General features: G+C 41.2%; 1 protein-coding gene across 1 annotated transcript in view; it reads right to left on the bottom strand.

Moving 5' to 3' along the window:
• The window catches only part of CHN2 (chimerin 2), a 152,006-nt gene extending 134,157 nt beyond the window's left edge, over positions 1 to 17,849 (bottom strand). Inside the window, exon 1 of the mRNA XM_015853812.2 lies at positions 17,471 to 17,849. Within this exon, the coding sequence (XP_015709298.1) occupies positions 17,471 to 17,519 (49 nt within the window). The 5' untranslated portion in view covers positions 17,520 to 17,849. The remainder of the gene's footprint in view (positions 1 to 17,470) is intronic.
• Between the last annotated feature and the right edge of the window lie 295 nt (positions 17,850 to 18,144).

Raw genomic sequence — 18,144 nt, 5'->3', positions numbered from 1 at the left:
GGCATTGAATTCCTGATAGAAAAATAAAAGTTCATTTTTCAAACATTTTTTCAAGAATTTTTCAAGAATTTTAAATTAACATCTGAGTCACCTTTGAAATTCTCTACAGGGCTATTCGATGTACAATGAGTTGTTTTCCAAGACTGGATGGGACCAACGTGTTTAAAGTACAGAAAGATTTTATGGTCTATGCAGTTTTAAAATTCCAGCGCTGAACTATCCCTTTGTAGGTGTTATTTATCTTGAATGGCCCAAGAGGCTGGTTCAGATTAAGAAACAGAAAGCAAAAGGACTAGAAAGCTTTGAATTCAAGGATTAATAATTAACCAGTTGCTAGTAACTGCTGTATTGAATCGGAAAGACAAACCATCAGCTGCACAGAAACTCACGGTATCTTTACAGCCCAGGTAGCATAAAATATTGAACCTGAAAATTGGCACAATTTCTCCCAGCAGAAAACTTTTCTTGGAACTCATCCAAGTTAATACAAGGGGTCACACGATGCTGCTGTCTCCAGTTCTCTATTTCAAAGGAACAAGGAAGAAAAAAAGATAGAAAAAAAGAATGCATCACAAGGGAAAAAAATAAAAGAGAGCAAAGTAGGTCTCTAAAATGCTCACTGTGAGTACACTTCTCCCCTGCCTCTCTCTTTTCATTTTAATCCTTTGCTGTTACAAGGTATTACTATCTGTTTAATAAGCACATTTCATCTAAACAGCTTTGTAGAATTTCAGCTCACACTCCTAATAAAACAGTGTTCCAAAGATGTGCCAATACTGCAAGCATGAACTATGTTATAATTTGCTTTTAGAAGAAGCGTTTCATTATGTGGCTGACAATTAAATTGTAATGTTCATGCTGGCAGTGGCCTGTTAAGAAGTGTACCCAGACACTCAACTTTGGGATTTTGTGGCTTCTCATCACTTAGTAATAGGCTCTTACTAGCAAAAATTTTGCTTTGTTTGTAATACTGAGTATTATCCTTTCTCATAAAGCTCCCTGCATGGTCAGATGTGCTAGTATTCAAAAACATGTCCAAAGGTACTCTATCAAAACCTCAGAATGTCTCAGATACTAAGGAACTCCTTAACATTAGAAAGGGAGCTTACAAGAAGGAAGGACTTTTACATAGTCTAATAGTGATAGGACAAGGGGAAATTGTTAAACTAATACAGGGGAAATTTAGGTTGCATGTTAGGAAGAAATTCTTTACTCAGAGGGTAAAGAGATACTGGCACAACTGCCCAGAGAAGTTGAGGATCCCCCATCCCTGCAGGCAGTCCAGTCCAGATTGGATGGGGCCCTGGGCAGCTGATCTGGTGGGTGGCAGCCCTGCTCACAGCTACCCAGGGTGTTGGAACTGGGTGATGTTTTAAGTCCCCTCCATCCCAAACCATTCTATGACTCTATGAAAATGTGCATGCAGTTAATATTTCTTCCTGCATGAAGGGCATTGTACGGCACAAGCACCAAAACTAAAGGCATGAATGAGAACAGGTGCACAACAACTAGGGTCAACAAGAAGAGCACGGGTCAGAAACCCACTTTCCTCTTGGAATGTGAGCTGGTGGTGAGGGAAACAGCAGTGTGGAAAGGCTTTGGGTAACAGCTGTATGAAGTGCTTCTCAAGTGAGGGCATGCCAGGCTGCCCGGCCTCCTGACCTCACCACTTCCACTGACCACTGCTTCCTCTTGGCAAGGTCTAAAAATAAATTTGCTTTTAGGTGAAGTTCAACACTGGAAATCTCAAATGCATAAAGGTTCAGAAAGACAGCATGGAAAATATTGTATTGGCACAAGGGGAGTTCATGTTTGAAGTCCAAAGAAAAAAGTTAACAGACTGTATTCCTTGCCTGGAACAGGTCAGATAAGGATTAAGGCTGCTAAAGCAAAAGCCTTTGAGTACATATATATATGTATGCCAACTTTACCACTAACTTGAAGCAAGCTTCACCACTTTGGTTTAAAGAACAATGTGTGCTCAATTTCATCTTGTCTGATGTCTTTTACCTTCTTCTACTGCTATATTTAAAAATAACTAATCCTGCTCAGTTTTTCATTCCCTTGACCAGATGGTCAGCCACATGTTATGATGAAACCCAATTACCCTGAAGTTTTTTTAAACTCTGAAAAGTGTTTTCACTATAAAATATTAAAAAAAATAAATAAAAATAAATAAAGCAGACAAAACCAGTGTTTAAGTGTCATAAGCTTGATTAGACCACTTTGGTCCATACTTAATAAAGGCCCATCGTTAACACACGTTCACCACTGACTGGATCAACCACAAATCCAGTTCAGACAAAAACATTTGGAGAGCGCTCCCAGATGCATACAGGTATAAAGTTTGCCTACTTTGGCTCCAAATGAGATTTGTAATCGTACAGGCTGTCATATTAACCCTATCTCAATCACAGTTTGATCACAGTCAATAACTCAAAACTGAAATGCCACTTTCCAAACTCCCCAGACACAGAAGAAGCTGTGATATGCTGCAAGAAGCCACGAGGGCTGAAGAAAGCAAAGTTACACATGAAGTAAAACTTTCTGCTGGTTTACAACCTTATTAAAAACAAATAGAAACCAGATTCTGCATTTAAAATTACTCTTCCTGTCAAAAACTATTATCTCTTCCCTATCTATGATAAACAGACACATGAGCTTACACATTCACACAAGGTTTTTACAGTTTGGACAGTTTTAATGGGTTTGTAACTGTAGGTAGTGTTGATATACGTACTAGGAAATTTTGACAAGGCTGATAAAGCCTTTGAAATCTGATTTATAAGTCACTCTGGAGGATACATTAAATCTTGCTAAAAGGAAGCTAAATGGGGAAGCTAAGAGAGTTAAACCTTTACAGGCTGCATGGTAAACAGAGATATGACATTAGAGGCCCAGAGCAAATACATGCTGCCTATTTAATAAAAATAATTTGAGAAAGCAGAAAAGGAAGACAGCAAAGCTGAACAGCAGGGTATGAGACATTATCAGAAGCAAAAGAAAAGTCCCTCTGAAAGCTGAAATCATATTGAAATGAAGGAAATTGACTATCACAGGGTAAATAAAAAAATACATACAGCCAAACCAAACTCAAACCATAGTGGAGTACACTAGAAGGCAGGCTGAAGAAGAAGCAAGTAGCAAGAAGACAAGTCTTCTACTTGCAGAAGACTTAAGGAATAACAGCAAATCCTTTTTCATGCCTGAATGCCAAGCCTGCCAGACTGGCCAATACATTGGTAAGGAATAAAAGATCACTTACAGATCACAGAGGAAAATAAGTATTCTGAGATTTGCATATAAAGATCACTGAGCCCAGAGAACCCCCACAGCAGAACACCTCTTTAGGGGAGAATGGTTGGATCATTTGCCTTACACTGAGCTTTCAGTGGGGTTCACAGAATAAACACATGAATTATAACAATTTGTATAGATCAGGTTATACTTATCAAAGACTTTGTAAGAAACTCAGGGTTGAAACAGCGTTTGACTGTCTTCCAAAATTCCCATATTATTAGAGAGTGGGAAGAGGGATAATATTATGTCAGTTTTACAAAAGGCTGCAAAGGTAAGCCAAGAAACTCCAAGTAGCCTGACGGCTGCACTGGGCAAATTTACAGAGACAATTAAAAAGAACAGTACTACCAAACAAATGGATAATATGATATATTTGGCAAGTCAACAGCTCTTGTAAAAGCTTGGAAATTTAGCCTAAAATTTGGTTTGGTTTTAAGTAATAAACTCCCTACAATACTCTTCCTTCTCAGTACTTCAGAAAGCTGGTGCAGGCCTGAAGATGAGCTTCTCATTCCCTCTTTCAGGTCCCACAAATGAGAGGTGGCATCTCTCATTACATGGACTGCAGGCTCTGACAAATCACAGGGTACAGTAAACTGAGCTGACTATGGAGCTAACCCACAAGATCACATTTCTTCAAGTTTGTCACAACCTGGCAGATAATCAGAAAGAAAATGCCCTTATTGACAGGCTTATGGAGGTTTAGATGTACAAAAAATTCTGAAGTCACTTCTGCTTGACATTAAGCAATCAGTCTCAGTATCTGCAAGCATGATAAATACATTCATGGTGGGATAAAAAAATCTTTTAAAATAAAATATGCAAATGCTTTCAGATGTGCATATCATTAAGACTTTAGAAAGGTTTTGTCTGCCTACAATGTTTCTCCTTGCAAGGGTGGTAGGGGACACGTCCAAATCATTACCTCAGCAGCTGCTATTCCAAATGGTACTCAACAGCCTCAGAAACGAACAGCATCGACTTCTTCAAGTATGTAGCAATGATTAAATCTGTTCTGAAATGCTTCCTAGGGAAGAGTCTGATCATCAGAGATGGGGAAGCTGATAACAGACTAAGGAACTGTTGGAACACAAATGCAGAATTACACTGTTCCAATCACTGATGTCAGCTGGAGCTACTTCTCTGCTTTATGCACTAACCCCAAGCCTGGGTGTAGTATAGATATACAAGAAGGAAAAAGAACATACAAGAAAGGAGGGACAAGCAAAAAGAAATATAATTTAACCATAGTGGGACAAAGCATTTCCTACACGACCTATAAATGGAACAACAACAGAAAAGACAAATTTGTGACACTGTATTTAACAAAGCAAAATAAGAAACACAGTAAGGAAAAGAAGTTCTGAAATACATCCCTGTCATGGTTTTATGGTATTTGTTATCAGTATTCCACATCATAACATCATGTAAAGCACTGGGAGTTAAAGAGTTAATGCCCCACTTCCATGGACTGCCAATTTTCTGAATACCTGGCTCTCAGAAGAGAACTACATACCCCAGAGGACTCTGCATTCAGAGGGGAAGATAAAGGTTGCAGCAAGTTGCAGGACTCTCTTTCCTCACTGTCTGGCAGTGTGTGGGTGTGCTCCCCAGTTGTTTCACCTTCAACTTTTGAGTAAGGCCTTCTGTTTCAGACACTCTCTATCTCATTTACTGGTTTTATTAGCCTCAGTTCCAATTATATATTGTATTATATTATGCTATCTTGCATTCTGATATCATATTCAGTAAATTAACCTTCCTCCTCAGATCACTCCCACTGTTCTCCTGTTTAGGCTCAGTTCCCATCTCCCTACCTTTTCCCTTTTCCCCTTTCCCAGGGAGTGACAAACTTTCTGTAAAACACACCACTTCCAGACAAATTCATGTACACTCGTGTTTCCTAGGCACTCTGGAAGCTTCCAATCAATACAGTGCTGCCAGGAGTCAGCATGCAGTTATCTAAAGCTGCTTAAGAGGTGAAGCTGAAAGCCTTTTCCTGTAACAGGAAAGTAAATTACACTACTCAATTACACTTTCAATCGTCTCATATGGAGTTTTTCTCATCTTTAATTTTTGAGAATTCTGTTTTGATAAGCTTATTGTGCATATTGATAAGACTGATCAATTATTTAAAAACAACTCAAACCAAAGCAGATTCCCCCTCATTTTCACCACTAAGGCTACAGCACTTGCCAATAACTGTGAATAATACAAATTTTAAGTTACACCCTTCAGTGAATATATTTATTACTGTCATAACTGCACAAGAGGAAGCAATTGCAATGCCAAGTGATGACACGTACTCATCAAACCAAAAGAGATCAAAGGAAGTTAAACAAATACAAGACAGAAAAGGCTTTCATAAGCCAAAGCCCTCTGCAGCGGCTCTTTGAAGGCAATGTGTCTCCTCCTTAGCTCACAGACTTAAAGAAACAGCCAGTGGGGGTGGGAGACAGATTCCTAATATTTTCCTAAATATCCCTGGCTGCTGGTTCCTTATGCCTATACGCACATAAATGTGCATACACACACATAATCAATACATGTAATTAGTAACAGTGCCAATTCTTCACCCTTCTGACTTTAATTCATACTCACTACGTTAATATTCTCCAAGTTACAAAACGCTGGCCTGGAACTGTCATCTATTCTACATTTCTACAGTCACCAACTTGTTTGTGTGGAAAGGTTGTAGTCTCGTTATAGGTATATCTTAGTAAAAATGAGAAAGCACTAATTACATTGGCTTGTTTAACATTCAGCAAGGTAGACCTCCAGTCCTGACTGTACTTTTCACATTCATGATAAGAATACTTCTAACTATACTATTCAGCAAAGCTCTGCTGATGTGACTCAGATCAGATTTTCTTCACATTCTTTTTATACTCTTCTTTATTTTCTTCATTTAACTACCAAGTGATCATTTAACTACCAAGTTTCTGTGCTAAACAACACCAAACTAAATAAAAGAATAAAAACCTTTAAAGTGGCAGATTCAGTTTTAAGTTTCTGATGACAGAAATGCATTTTCTCTCTGAAAAGAGGGAGCAACCAGCTTTCAAGAACAAATCCAGTAGAAAGGCAAAGAGAAAAAAAACAGGAAGCTTTGTGTTACTTGACAAATGAATATAATTAATGCTGTATTTCTACACCTTTCACACCGCTCCTTTCAAGTCAATGCTTTACATACTGGAGCTTAAGAGAATACTGCTTGACAATAGCTATTCCAGAATACTTCCATGTACAAACACTTTATTTCACTATAACTCTTAAGACCTTATGTTGAAATTATTTTAACGTGCAAATAAGTCTATGTATAAACTGTACACATCTGCCAAATTCTGTAGCTCCAGTAGAAATCACAAAGTATATGTATTCCAGTGCTCAAAGCTTTACTGTAACATTAATCATTAAAAATAATATCCTTAACCCTTTGTGGTTGCACTTGAAGTTTGTTGGGTTTTTTTTTCTTCTAAAGTTTATTTTAAAAATCAATAGCACGAGGCAATTTCATGGGTTTGGGAAGAGATTTTGCTTTTTTCTTGGAGCTTATTGAATCAAGTAATCCATCACTTCTGAAAGGAAATAAAACAATTGCTTGGCAATGTGATGTACCCAACAGCAGGCACAGAGAACTTCTTCCTTTTGTGTTGGGAACACTTTTTCCAACCACAGGAAAAAAAAAATAAATCACTCAAAGTTCAACACAGGAAGCCACCAGTTCTGCATTGATGGAAATGCAGCTCTCAGAGTTCAATACAAATCTTAGCCCTCCTGTTCCTGAAAGCACGTTGTATGGCATACACACTTAAAATGTTATTGCTGCCTAAGACACTTCCTTACTTTGAGGATCAGCCACAGAAAAAGGACATTACCAAGTTTTTCCACAAAGAATGTGTGATACTCTTGGATATGCCTTAGACCCCCTCCCAGAACGGCCTGAACGCAATGGGCTAAGAACACTTAACATTTGGTAATAGACCATCAATAACCTGATGTTTCTCTCTCACACATGCTGAGATGTACTCATACAAAATCAAGATTCCAGCACTTCACATATTAAAAACCTATAGTTTCAAATCTCTGTTCGGTGCCATGGTCTGGCACAGCAGTCAACTTTGAAAAGATAATCAAGAAATCTGTACTCCTACATAACCTAAATAAAAACATCCCATTCTCTTGTCTGCATAGTTTCATAAATTCTAATCAGTGTGACATCTACTTACGTCAATATTTCTCCAATCCATCAGTGCTATTTCTCAGGGACTTGTGTGTTTAGTGCTGTTGGCAGCATCACAGTGGAACAGGAGAAAACAGCATGCTTGCTGATCACTGAGTCCATAGCTTTAATTTGTCTCCAGGACCCAAGCGCTCACTCAGGAGCACTGACGTTTTATCCATGGCAGCCACTCCTATTTAAGTCATCACTCATAGTTACTGTCTAAACTTAAGCACAATTTTCAACACACACTGATACATCAGACTCAAATTAGCACAGTCTAAGGAAGCTTAGAATTGAAATTTGTCTTCCCGTTTTGTTAAGACATCAAAGGGTTCAATACTCTCTCTGTAAACAGTTTCATCAACACAGAACAACCTAACTGCATGCTTCCGATTGCAAAATAAAAGAAATACAGAGCCATCACAGCACAATGCCAAAAGCTGTCCATCATCTTGGTTGCCTGGCGGGAGATCAGGAGTTATGGAGAGCATGTTCCCTCATGAAACAGGTTCTTATACAAATTATGCATGATTTAAACCTTGTAACTAATCCTTGGAAATTCATCATCAGTGAAATGACATGTTCTACATATATGATGCAAATGCACCAAATATTAAACAAATTACACACCAGCACTCAGAGGAGGGGAAATTTTCTATGAAGTCTATCATAATTTGCCCCATCATAACAGCAGATGGAAATCCTTTAATGGATGGAAATTCCTTTAATGGAAACAACATCAAAATACTCAGAGATGCAACCATCCAGCTCTGCGAGCTGCTGATTTACTATCACACTGCAGTGGGAACAGAAGGTACCAAAAAGCTTGAAGGGTTGGAAACGAACACCTTGTGCTGATAAAGGGATTTTCATTTGAAAAACAGAATCTTTTACAAAGCATTAATTCAGCCTTATGACACTTCTACGTTCTACATGAAAAATAAATTAATTAATTAAAAAGTCCTGGATTTTACACAACTTTTAATTGCAATGTTCAGATTGTATTTATTTATTTATTTTTGTACAGCCCTAAATCTTGGAATTTTATATGAGGAACTCTGCTCTAGCTCTTAAAAGTTCATTTATTATTAGCTTTAACACATCAATCAAAAATAATGAAATGTGATCAAACTTCAGCTGGATCATAAATCCAGCTGATTTGTATGCTCATAAAGCAGCGGAGAGAAAGTAAAAAGCTTTTCGCTCCAAAGAAGGAGAGTTTTAGATAAATCTGACTGACTGCTTTTTGTGCACTACATTAAGAACACTGAAAGGGCTGCAGAAAAGAAGTTACTTTTTCCCTGACATACTCTGAGCTGCCAAGGCAGAAAGAGACGAATGTTCTGATGTTCTTTGTGCCATTTACTATATGCTGTTCTAAACAACACATTGTTAATAAGATTTTCCCATCAGATTTCTTTGCAGCATAGGTGTGGATTTGTACTACATTTGCAACGCGGGATGTCAGAATACCATATCTCAACCTCCAAACTTCTGCTGTCTTTCAGGAGCTCTTGGCTGTGGCAAGCATGACCTAGAAGTCAGAGCATGTTGACTCAGCAGTAACTCTAACTGCTCTATGGGTAAAAATAGCAACAGCAGGTCAGATGGGTAAATTATCTCCCATGGTGACTATCAATGGATACCTAAAGGAAAAGAATACAGTAGCAATATAGTGATATATCTCATTGGGGCATTTCCCAGCCTACATACAGCTCAGAAACAGTAGTCAGAGGTGATACTATTGCACTTAACAGCACTGAATGGATCCCCTGTGAATTCATCTAATTATCCTAAAGGCCCATATCAGCCACTGACATCTCTAATTGTTGTGTGTCAAAGAGCTTCATGTTTTGTATATGCCTTTAAGCTAAGCAGTACCTATTCCTGAACTCCCAGCTGATAGCTGGAACGTTTACTACTGACCTACAAATGGTCATACATAACATGTAGAAACTACCTGTCCCACACTCAACCTGAGATGGCAGTCAGCAGTTCTCAGGATCAACCCTGTACATCTTTTCCCAAAGTAAAGCAGGACCAGCCGCCCCAAGAGGCAGGGTTAAATACATCTCATGCAGTGAGGCAGCACTTGAGCTTTTAACATCAACCTGATTCTTTGGAAAAGATGAAAACGGAGGGTTTGCCTGAGCTGCTCAGGATCCCCTCATCTTCTCATTGCTTTGGAGCACACTGCTCTAGATTAGTGGAGAATTAAAATGGATTCAGTAACTGCTTTGCACAGTAGAAAAATATTACAGCAAAGATTCCATGTCTTTTGATGGGAAACTTCATGATTAAAGAGCTGTTGGACTTCTTTTGCTCTTGATCATGCATAAGCCTTCCAGCACGTTGTTGGCACAGAACCACGTTACAGTAAGAACTTCTGCCTGCCTTTGTGATTGCCCTTCCCAGTATGCACGTACATGGTGTGCTTTTCATTTTTCTTTCTTGCCACAAAAAGAAACCAAACATTTAACCAATAGATCTGTCATGATAAGACAAATTTTTAGCAATTAAACATCTGCTCAGCAAGCTGAATCTATTTACAAACTAAGTTCTCCAACTCTAGTATTCAGTTCTCTTCTTCAGTGAAATAAAAAAGTGTGGCATTGCAAACACACTTCACAACGTACTTTTTTTTTAAGCCAATAGCAACATTTAAACAGACATCAGGAAGATAAGAAGGAAGGAGAGGAACAGCAACGTGACAAGCATGTAAGAAGAAATTCAGAAATGTGAGTTGACACTGGGTCACAATAGGTGACGTGTGATTCACTGACGACATGAAAAGGCCCACCTAATACCTTCCAGACTGTCAGAAACAATACTCTAACTGAGACACCTTGTCTCGGGAGAATAGGTCTGCCTGATAAAGATATCCTCAGAACAGATGTCTTATTTACTGAACTAATTGTTTAGTGATGACCTTGATCAATAACTACAGAAGCAAAGCAAGGGACGTTCATGCAATCTTCTGCATTTTAAAAGCCCTTTAACCTGTTCCTACCTCAACAAATGCATGAGACCACACTGCCAAGTTACAACATTCACTGGCAAGCTTGAAAGCCCATCAGTATTACAAGGGCGTTATTGCAGCGCCTGTTTCCTTGTACCAGGACTACACTCATCCCCAGCCCCAGGATTTGGACTACTGCTGAGAACAACAGGGTGATGATGAAACAACTATTGCTGAATTGTGCATGATTCATAGTTTGTAATAACTGCCTTCAAATATAAAATTCAAATTCACATTCTCACAATCAAAGGTCAGAAAAAGAAAGCAAGAATGGGTTATTAGGCATAGCTGCTAAAAGTATACATTTACACTAGCTACTGTGCATAATTCTTACACAAACTGTGACTACACCTGTGAAGAATGTGATACACAGGATTACTGATTTATTTCCTCTTGTATAAATCCTGTTACATTTCCCCACAATGAAAGCTCCTTCATGCAATATTAATGTGCCATTCCTTAACACACGCTCCTCCAAATATTTAATCTCCCAAGTATCTCTTCCTTTTGTGGGAGAGAAGAGCAAGTGACAACAGACTGGTCCTCAGCATGAGAACACCTTCTGCCAGCACTCAGTGAGGCAAGCGCTGCAATGGTCGCCCTTTAGCCAAAGGTATGCCTCCATTGTATATAAACACTGACACAAAAAAAACCCCAACCATATTTCTCTGTCTAAAACAGTAGGTTAAAAAAACCACCTATGCTCCATAATAGACAAATGATTATAATTTGAAAATTGCTTGGTAAAACACGATGGGCACAGACACAGAGGAGGATTGTGCGCGATGTCAAATATTCCTCCCCACAGTTGCTCAGCATTTGGCACAGCAAAGCCTTCTTAAAACCATCAAACAGAAGGCAAGGAGTAGTCAATTGAATGGGTATCCAAAAAGGTCATCATAATGACAGCATGGAAGGCTGTTCCCTTGATCCTGCACATATGCCTCTGAGATGAGCAGATCCATAAGAAAAAATTCTGCTTCATTGCGTGTAGATATATAAGTTAAATGGTGAAGTGGAGATGTATGATACCTGTTTCCAACATGTTTTATTCTTAGCAATCATAGCCAATGCATTCAGTAGCTAACTGTTGGATCAGTCATCACATGAGGACGGGGTACTCTGCCATTTTTTCCTGTTTGAATTATCATTATTTTTAATAAGAATGAAAAGTTCATTATTATCATCAGATACAAAAGATTTCAGCTTTAATTTAGAGCACAAACACCCTGGCCCAAGGAAGCTCCATATAAGGAACAAGAAAAAAAACAACCAACCTCTTATTACCCTTTAGAAAATCAAAAGTAGCACTTTATCGGCACAACAGCAGCATGATTCAAATGGCTTTCATGTACCATTTTCAATACACTATTTCTATTAGATCACTGAGAATAAACATCTGTTTTCATTTACTAATCTTTTTCCCAATTAGAATCTCTCTGAATCTGTGTACAATAGTAATTTCATTTCTTCTCACTTACAAGCATCTTAATTAAAATCAGCTTATGTTGACTTTCATTTTTACAATATATCTGCCTATTTCACATCATAGCACCTTCCTGACCCCCAGAGAGTCATGAGCCTTTAATATTTTATTTTGACGTTGTTAAGTTACTGGAACCATTAAAGATTTCTCTTCTTCCCTCACTGAGCCATTTTTTATCATCAAAATGCACAGTATGTGTGAAAATACATAGCCAAGAACTCTGCTGCCTTTAAACAACTTATCTCTGTTCATTTATGAGAACACAATTTGTTGCTTTTCAAGTTATAGCAAGAATGAGTTTTCAAACCATAAACTTCATTATTAATTTAGGATGACTGGTTAAATGGAACATAAATGTCTCTATTTCCATGAGCTCCAGGACAGAAAACTATTGTTTTCTCTTTTCAATTAAAAAAGCAAAAAAAACCCACCAAAGACTGGTAATTTTAGAAGAAAAATTTACAACAGCCATCTTCTACCTCTGAGTTTGTAGGGAAAAGCAGTATCTTATTAGAGCAGCTAATTATCAGTCACAGACAAGACACTTAAACCCTTCTCGGGCCTGCAGCAGAAAACTTGCCAGCATGTGTTCAGTGTGTTTCGACTCCACCATTTAGCCTAAAGACTGAGGTGCACACAGCACGTGAAGAGGCTTTGGTTCAAAGGGGAATGGAAAGTGCACAGTGATCCCTTCAGCCTTCACAGCCTCTCTAACTCCCACAGACTTATCTTTGGAGCCTGGAGATAACTGTGAGCACTTTTTTTTTTTAACATCTGCATTATAAAGGCAAAGGTTTGGGCACAGTCTGAGTCTTGCTAGCAGAGAAAGCCTGATGGCATTCTGCCCTTCAGCACACTTGCCTTTACGTTTGCCTTCGGTGTGGATGACCAACACCCCCTTTACCTGATAGACACCCAAATTATCTCAGCCTCCTGCCCATTGCCAGGAAGCAGAAAGCTTTTCAAGCAGAGCTCTTTTTTAGGAGGACTCGAAGTCTTGAAGGCAGTTGGGATTCAAGAAATGTGTAGATGTGGTACCTGAGGACGCGGCTTAGCAGGCACGGCAGTCATGGGTTGACTGCTGGACTAAATGATCTTAGTGGCCTTTACCAACCTCCATGGACCAGCCACTTTGCATTAGCTTTATGTGGCACAACTGTGCAGAGGCTGAGACTTCTAAACCCATAAACACAGCTGTATGGAACCCGGCTGGGAAGCACACTGCCTGTTTCTTTTGCTCCTGAGAAAAGAAGAGCAGACACAGTTGCAAAGGTGTATTCAAACCAAGACTGAATTTAAATTCCAGAAAGCGGAGCTTGAAGTTTTTCAGTCATAAACGATCAGTATTTGGCTGCTGGATGGAGGAAGCTGGGGGCAGCTGATGGTGACGTGGGAGAAGTAAATGGTTTGACAGGAAAAAATGAAAAATTTCCATAAAGAAGTAAATAAAACTGAAAATTCAGAATGAATAAGTGTCTATACTAAGATGGGAAGCAGAAGGGAATAGGTCTACCTTAAGGAAAAAGCAGCATGAAGGAAAGCACGGAAACACATACAGTCAACTAGAGGATAGAAAACAAGAAAAGATGCCACTTGTGGCTGAATCAGCACTTCATCTGGGAAGAAGAACAAAATTTAGGAGCTTGAAAGACATAAAGCTAACAGATTGCCCGGGTATTCACTATAGAAGAGATTATGAGAAAGTTAAATGGAATTCCCAGGGGAAGTAATTATAATTTCAGCACTTCATTTGCTCTGCAGATTTACTCGAGGTCCAAAGAAGAAAATCTAACTGCTTAGCAGTTCCACCTTCCTCCCTCTGCGTAGTATAGCCTTTTATCTCTCAGCCACATTCAAACACGACTGTTTACAGTCAATGAGTAGCTTACACGCTGCCTCCAAAAGCAGAGCGTTATATGTAGAAATGCAAGCACAAATGTCCCTGCTCACTCCTGTAGATTTTGCTGCCCCTAAGTGCAAGCTTAGTGAACAAAATCTGTCAGACTCAGGTCACACAGAGCCCATGACAAGAACCTAGCACTGCCGAACCTGTGATTAGCATCCTCACAGTAGCTGCTGGAACCAGCACTAAAGGACACCAGCTCTGAAGAAGAGACAGGTCTTTGAGCTGTGCAAGCAAACAAGCAACAGACTGTTAAGAACTAACCCCTGCACTAGCACCAGTTTATACCTCATAGCACTCCACGTGTGTCAGCTCTTTATCTGTACGGTTACAATGAGTCACCCTGCTGTGCCACTGTGTAGATTGCTCCGGGACAGAACTAACTTCTGGTCATACACAGGCACAAGTTAAAGTGAAGGCTATAATTCCCACTTGCACCTTTACAGACTGTAAGAGGACTGGCAAAATATCTACACCCTGAAATCCTTGGGCAGCTTTCTCATATAAAAATATTTTTGAATTATTTAGCATTGGACTTGTTTAACATCCTCACTGACATGAATAGGCAAGAATCAAAACAGAATTGCTACGAGGCAAATGGTCACTTGCAGGAACAAATTCTCAGGCTTCAGAAGTACCATTAACGAACTGACTTCTTTCCCTCCTCCCTGGCCTTAGTGTAACTGCTTTGTTCCTACAACACAGCTGTGCCCACCACTGCAATAAATATGTGACTAAAGAGGAGAACTGTCTGTATTTTAAGAAAGGTAAGTAAGAGATGAGAATTTCTGTTCACTTATTTAAAGGGGTGACTTCCTCCATCTGCCATTCAAACACTAATTTCTCCTATTATCACTCAGTCAATCAATCCTTTTACTCCTTAGAAGCTAGATTCTGGCTAACCTTTGCCTTTCTACACATATTATACAGGCCAACCAGCGCTCTGATCTTAGCAGAGAGAACCTGAAAATACCCAGCACCATGTTGCTCAATGTGTATTTGTGCACTTCCCCCAGCTACTACCACCACAAATTCCCAAAAGAAACTACAGAAAACTCCTGAAGTAGAACATCATAGTGCTCAAAACTAATCACACATTTGGGCATTACAGACACTACTCTCTGGACATCCATTGTTACCTCAAAAACAGAGTAGGCCCTGACAAGGGTTTCAAATTTGAATTACATACTCTTGAGAACAGTTCTGTTTCTTCTCAGAATGCTTGTAAATGAACACATCTACGAAAAACAAACAAACAACAAGAAAAAAACCATGTGTTTTCCTGAAACTAAAAGTTCATCTACAAATGGGATACCTCATGGAAACACAAAATCATCAAGGTTGGAACAGACCACTAAGATCATTGAATCCAACCACCAACCCATCCCCATCATGCCCACTGGCCATGTCCCTCAGTGCCACATTTACCCCTGAACATCTCCAGGGACGGTGACTGTAAGCTGTCTGTAGATTACCACAAGACCAGGAGGTATTATATGAACAATGCTTAAACTTGGCTTCAGAAGTTTATACAAGATGGACGTGGCTTCTAGAGATGGACAAATGATTCAGCAGCATGACAAGGCCAAGCATCAAGTCAGTGGTGAAATGGACTCCTGCAGCTTGCTGTTCTGCTATCAGCCATGAACATAACTTCTATTAGTAAAACGTTGCATGATACTATAATCTTCCCTTTTCTGCTGAGTAGAAATAATTATGTCACTTGGAAGTCTTCATACTGCTAAATTAAACATACACATAAATTCTAGCAAATTAAATTTAAAAGCAAGACTGTTTGGTTAGATTATGTAAAAAAGTATGTTCTAAGACTTGCTGAGTTCTGAGAACTGAAACCGCAGACAGCCAAAATACAGCTGCACACATTCAGATATGGTGCGTTTGCTAATATTGGAAACTTCAGCAATGCTGCAGCAAACTCAGCTTCTGATTAGTACAGGCATAGGAAAAAACACAGACTGAACACACTGCAGAAAACAAAAAGCCCTTCAAGGTTGTAAAGTAGGAAAGTGAAAGGCACTCTGTTGTTTTATGAAGCACTTGATGATATTTATTAGTTTTATCACTGTGGTGTCTAACAGCACCAAGCGTGGGCCAAGGCCTTGCAAAGAATACAGAAAAGCTTGACCACAAAATGCTGAAGGCTGCAGCAGAAGGCTTCATACAAAGCACAGAGCTGGCAGGCACCAACATAACATTCAAGAGAGTGCACCTAAAGCCCTAAGCTCAGCTCCCAGGCTAGATGTTCAGTCTGGGACAGGAGTCACTTTCTGACAGAGAAGATACCTGGTGTCACCCATATCAAATGCAAAACCAAGGATGTACTTGAATTCCTACTGCTCTCTGAAGTTCGGGCATTTGAACAGAGACTGCAAGGGTTCAGCACAGGAGATGGAACCCAGAGTCCACAGCCAAAGACATTCATGATTGTGATGGGTCAGTGATTGAACCAGATAATCTTAGTGGTCCAACCTTAACGATTCTATGATTCAGGAGTGTGCACAGAGAACTGTTCTCATGGGCTAGAATGGAATGTAGGGAAGACCTGCATTCACTGAGCAAGGAAGTGCATGGGAACATGATTCTTCACTGGTAGGCTGTTGTGTTGGATTGACTCTTTCTTGTTTTCATTCCGGTCCTGCAACTCTTGCATCATGAACACAACACAATTTCTCATGCTACTTCTTTTAGGTGCTTTCTAGTTAAGGCAATCAGGGCTTGCAGTGTTTGTGTTTTCTATTAAAAGGGTTGGAATAAATTCTAGTTTTAAGCAGCCAGTTCCTTCTTTGGATCTGGCAGTAAGTGGCACATCCTGGAACAGTGACACATGCAGTAAGTTGTGTAAGCCATACACCATCTTTAAAAGAAATAGTCGTTCGCTGCCTGTTACATATATATGTTTTTTTCTGCGGTTGTATTGATAGTCAAAGGAGCCTGTCGGCTTTTCACAGCACATATTGCTGCTCCTGAAAAGAGCCCTTACAAATTCTCAGTCTGGCACCTCCAATAAAACACTGAGTCACAAATCCTTTGAACCCCAAAGTTGTTCATCCTTCTATTTACTTCCTCAGCCCGGAATGTGCCAGGATACCACTCTACCAATTTCGTTGGTCTACTACCACTCAAGTATTAAAATAACCTTACGAGAGAAGAAGCAGACGACACAGTACCACTGTATCACCGCTTTCAGTTTCAGGCTGCCTCGCTCACGAACGCAACTTTTCTCCTTTCCCGCAGCACAGCAGCCCCAGAGCACGGGTCGCACTGGGAGCATCGGCCGGTAACGCGGCGCCGGTGGGAGCCGCGGGTCTCGCCCCGTGCCCACCCGGGGGCGGCTACTCCTGCTGCAGGAGCTGTGCAAGGGGCTCTTCCACCCCGCACAAAGGCAGCATGGGGAAGAGGAGAGCCCGACCCCCTCGGGAGGGGCACCGAGCCGGGCAGGCGGGACGACGAGGCGCCGCGGCCAGGTAGCTCTCCGCTAAAAATGGAGAGAAGGGAGAAATACCGGGAGAAACTTACCGGAGGAAACCGACGAGCCGGACAGACTGGAGTTGCTGGACGCTGCCATGGTCCCTCTTCCTCACCCCTTTAGCTGCGAGCCCCGCGTCGGCTCCCGCTGCTGTCCGGCTGCTGCCAGCCCATGGCCAAGTGCCGGAGCCGCGCAGCGCCCAGCCGCCGCAGCAGCTCGGATTCCTCCTGCGCCTACGGGGAGCGGGGCTTCGGCACCGCACAGCTACCGGCCGCGCTGCGGGGCTGGGCAAAGCCGCTCGGCGGGTCGGGAAAGGGGACGCGGCGCTCCGGGAGCCTCTCTCCGCCGGGAAAGCTGGGCTTACCTTGCGGCGGGGACGGGAGAGCCGCCCTGCCCGCGCCTTCCCTCTCCTCCTCCCTTCCCTTCCCGTCCCTTCCCTTCCCCGCCTCCTGGCGGGCAGCGCTGACAGCCCGGCGGGGGCACCGCCGCCGCTCCCCCCGCGCACACAAAGGAGGCGGCGGAGCCGTCGGTTCGACCTCCGCCCGCCGCCTCGGCAGCCCCACCGAGCCCCTTCCCGGCACCGGGCTGGAGGAGAGCGCGGCTCCTGCCATGTGCCGCTGCCCGGAGCCTGTTGAGCTCCGCATCCCCACGTCCCCGGCTGCGGGGCTGCGCACCTGGGGCAGGGCTTGCATCAGCCCTTTGTCTGCCTCTTTCCTCCGCTCGC

Source organism: Coturnix japonica, chromosome 2, assembly GCF_001577835.2.
Source record: "Coturnix japonica isolate 7356 chromosome 2, Coturnix japonica 2.1, whole genome shotgun sequence".
NCBI lineage: Eukaryota > Metazoa > Chordata > Aves > Galliformes > Phasianidae > Coturnix > Coturnix japonica.
The sequence above is the reverse complement of the archived record's forward strand: the minus strand, read 5'-3'. Positions and strand labels throughout refer to the sequence as shown.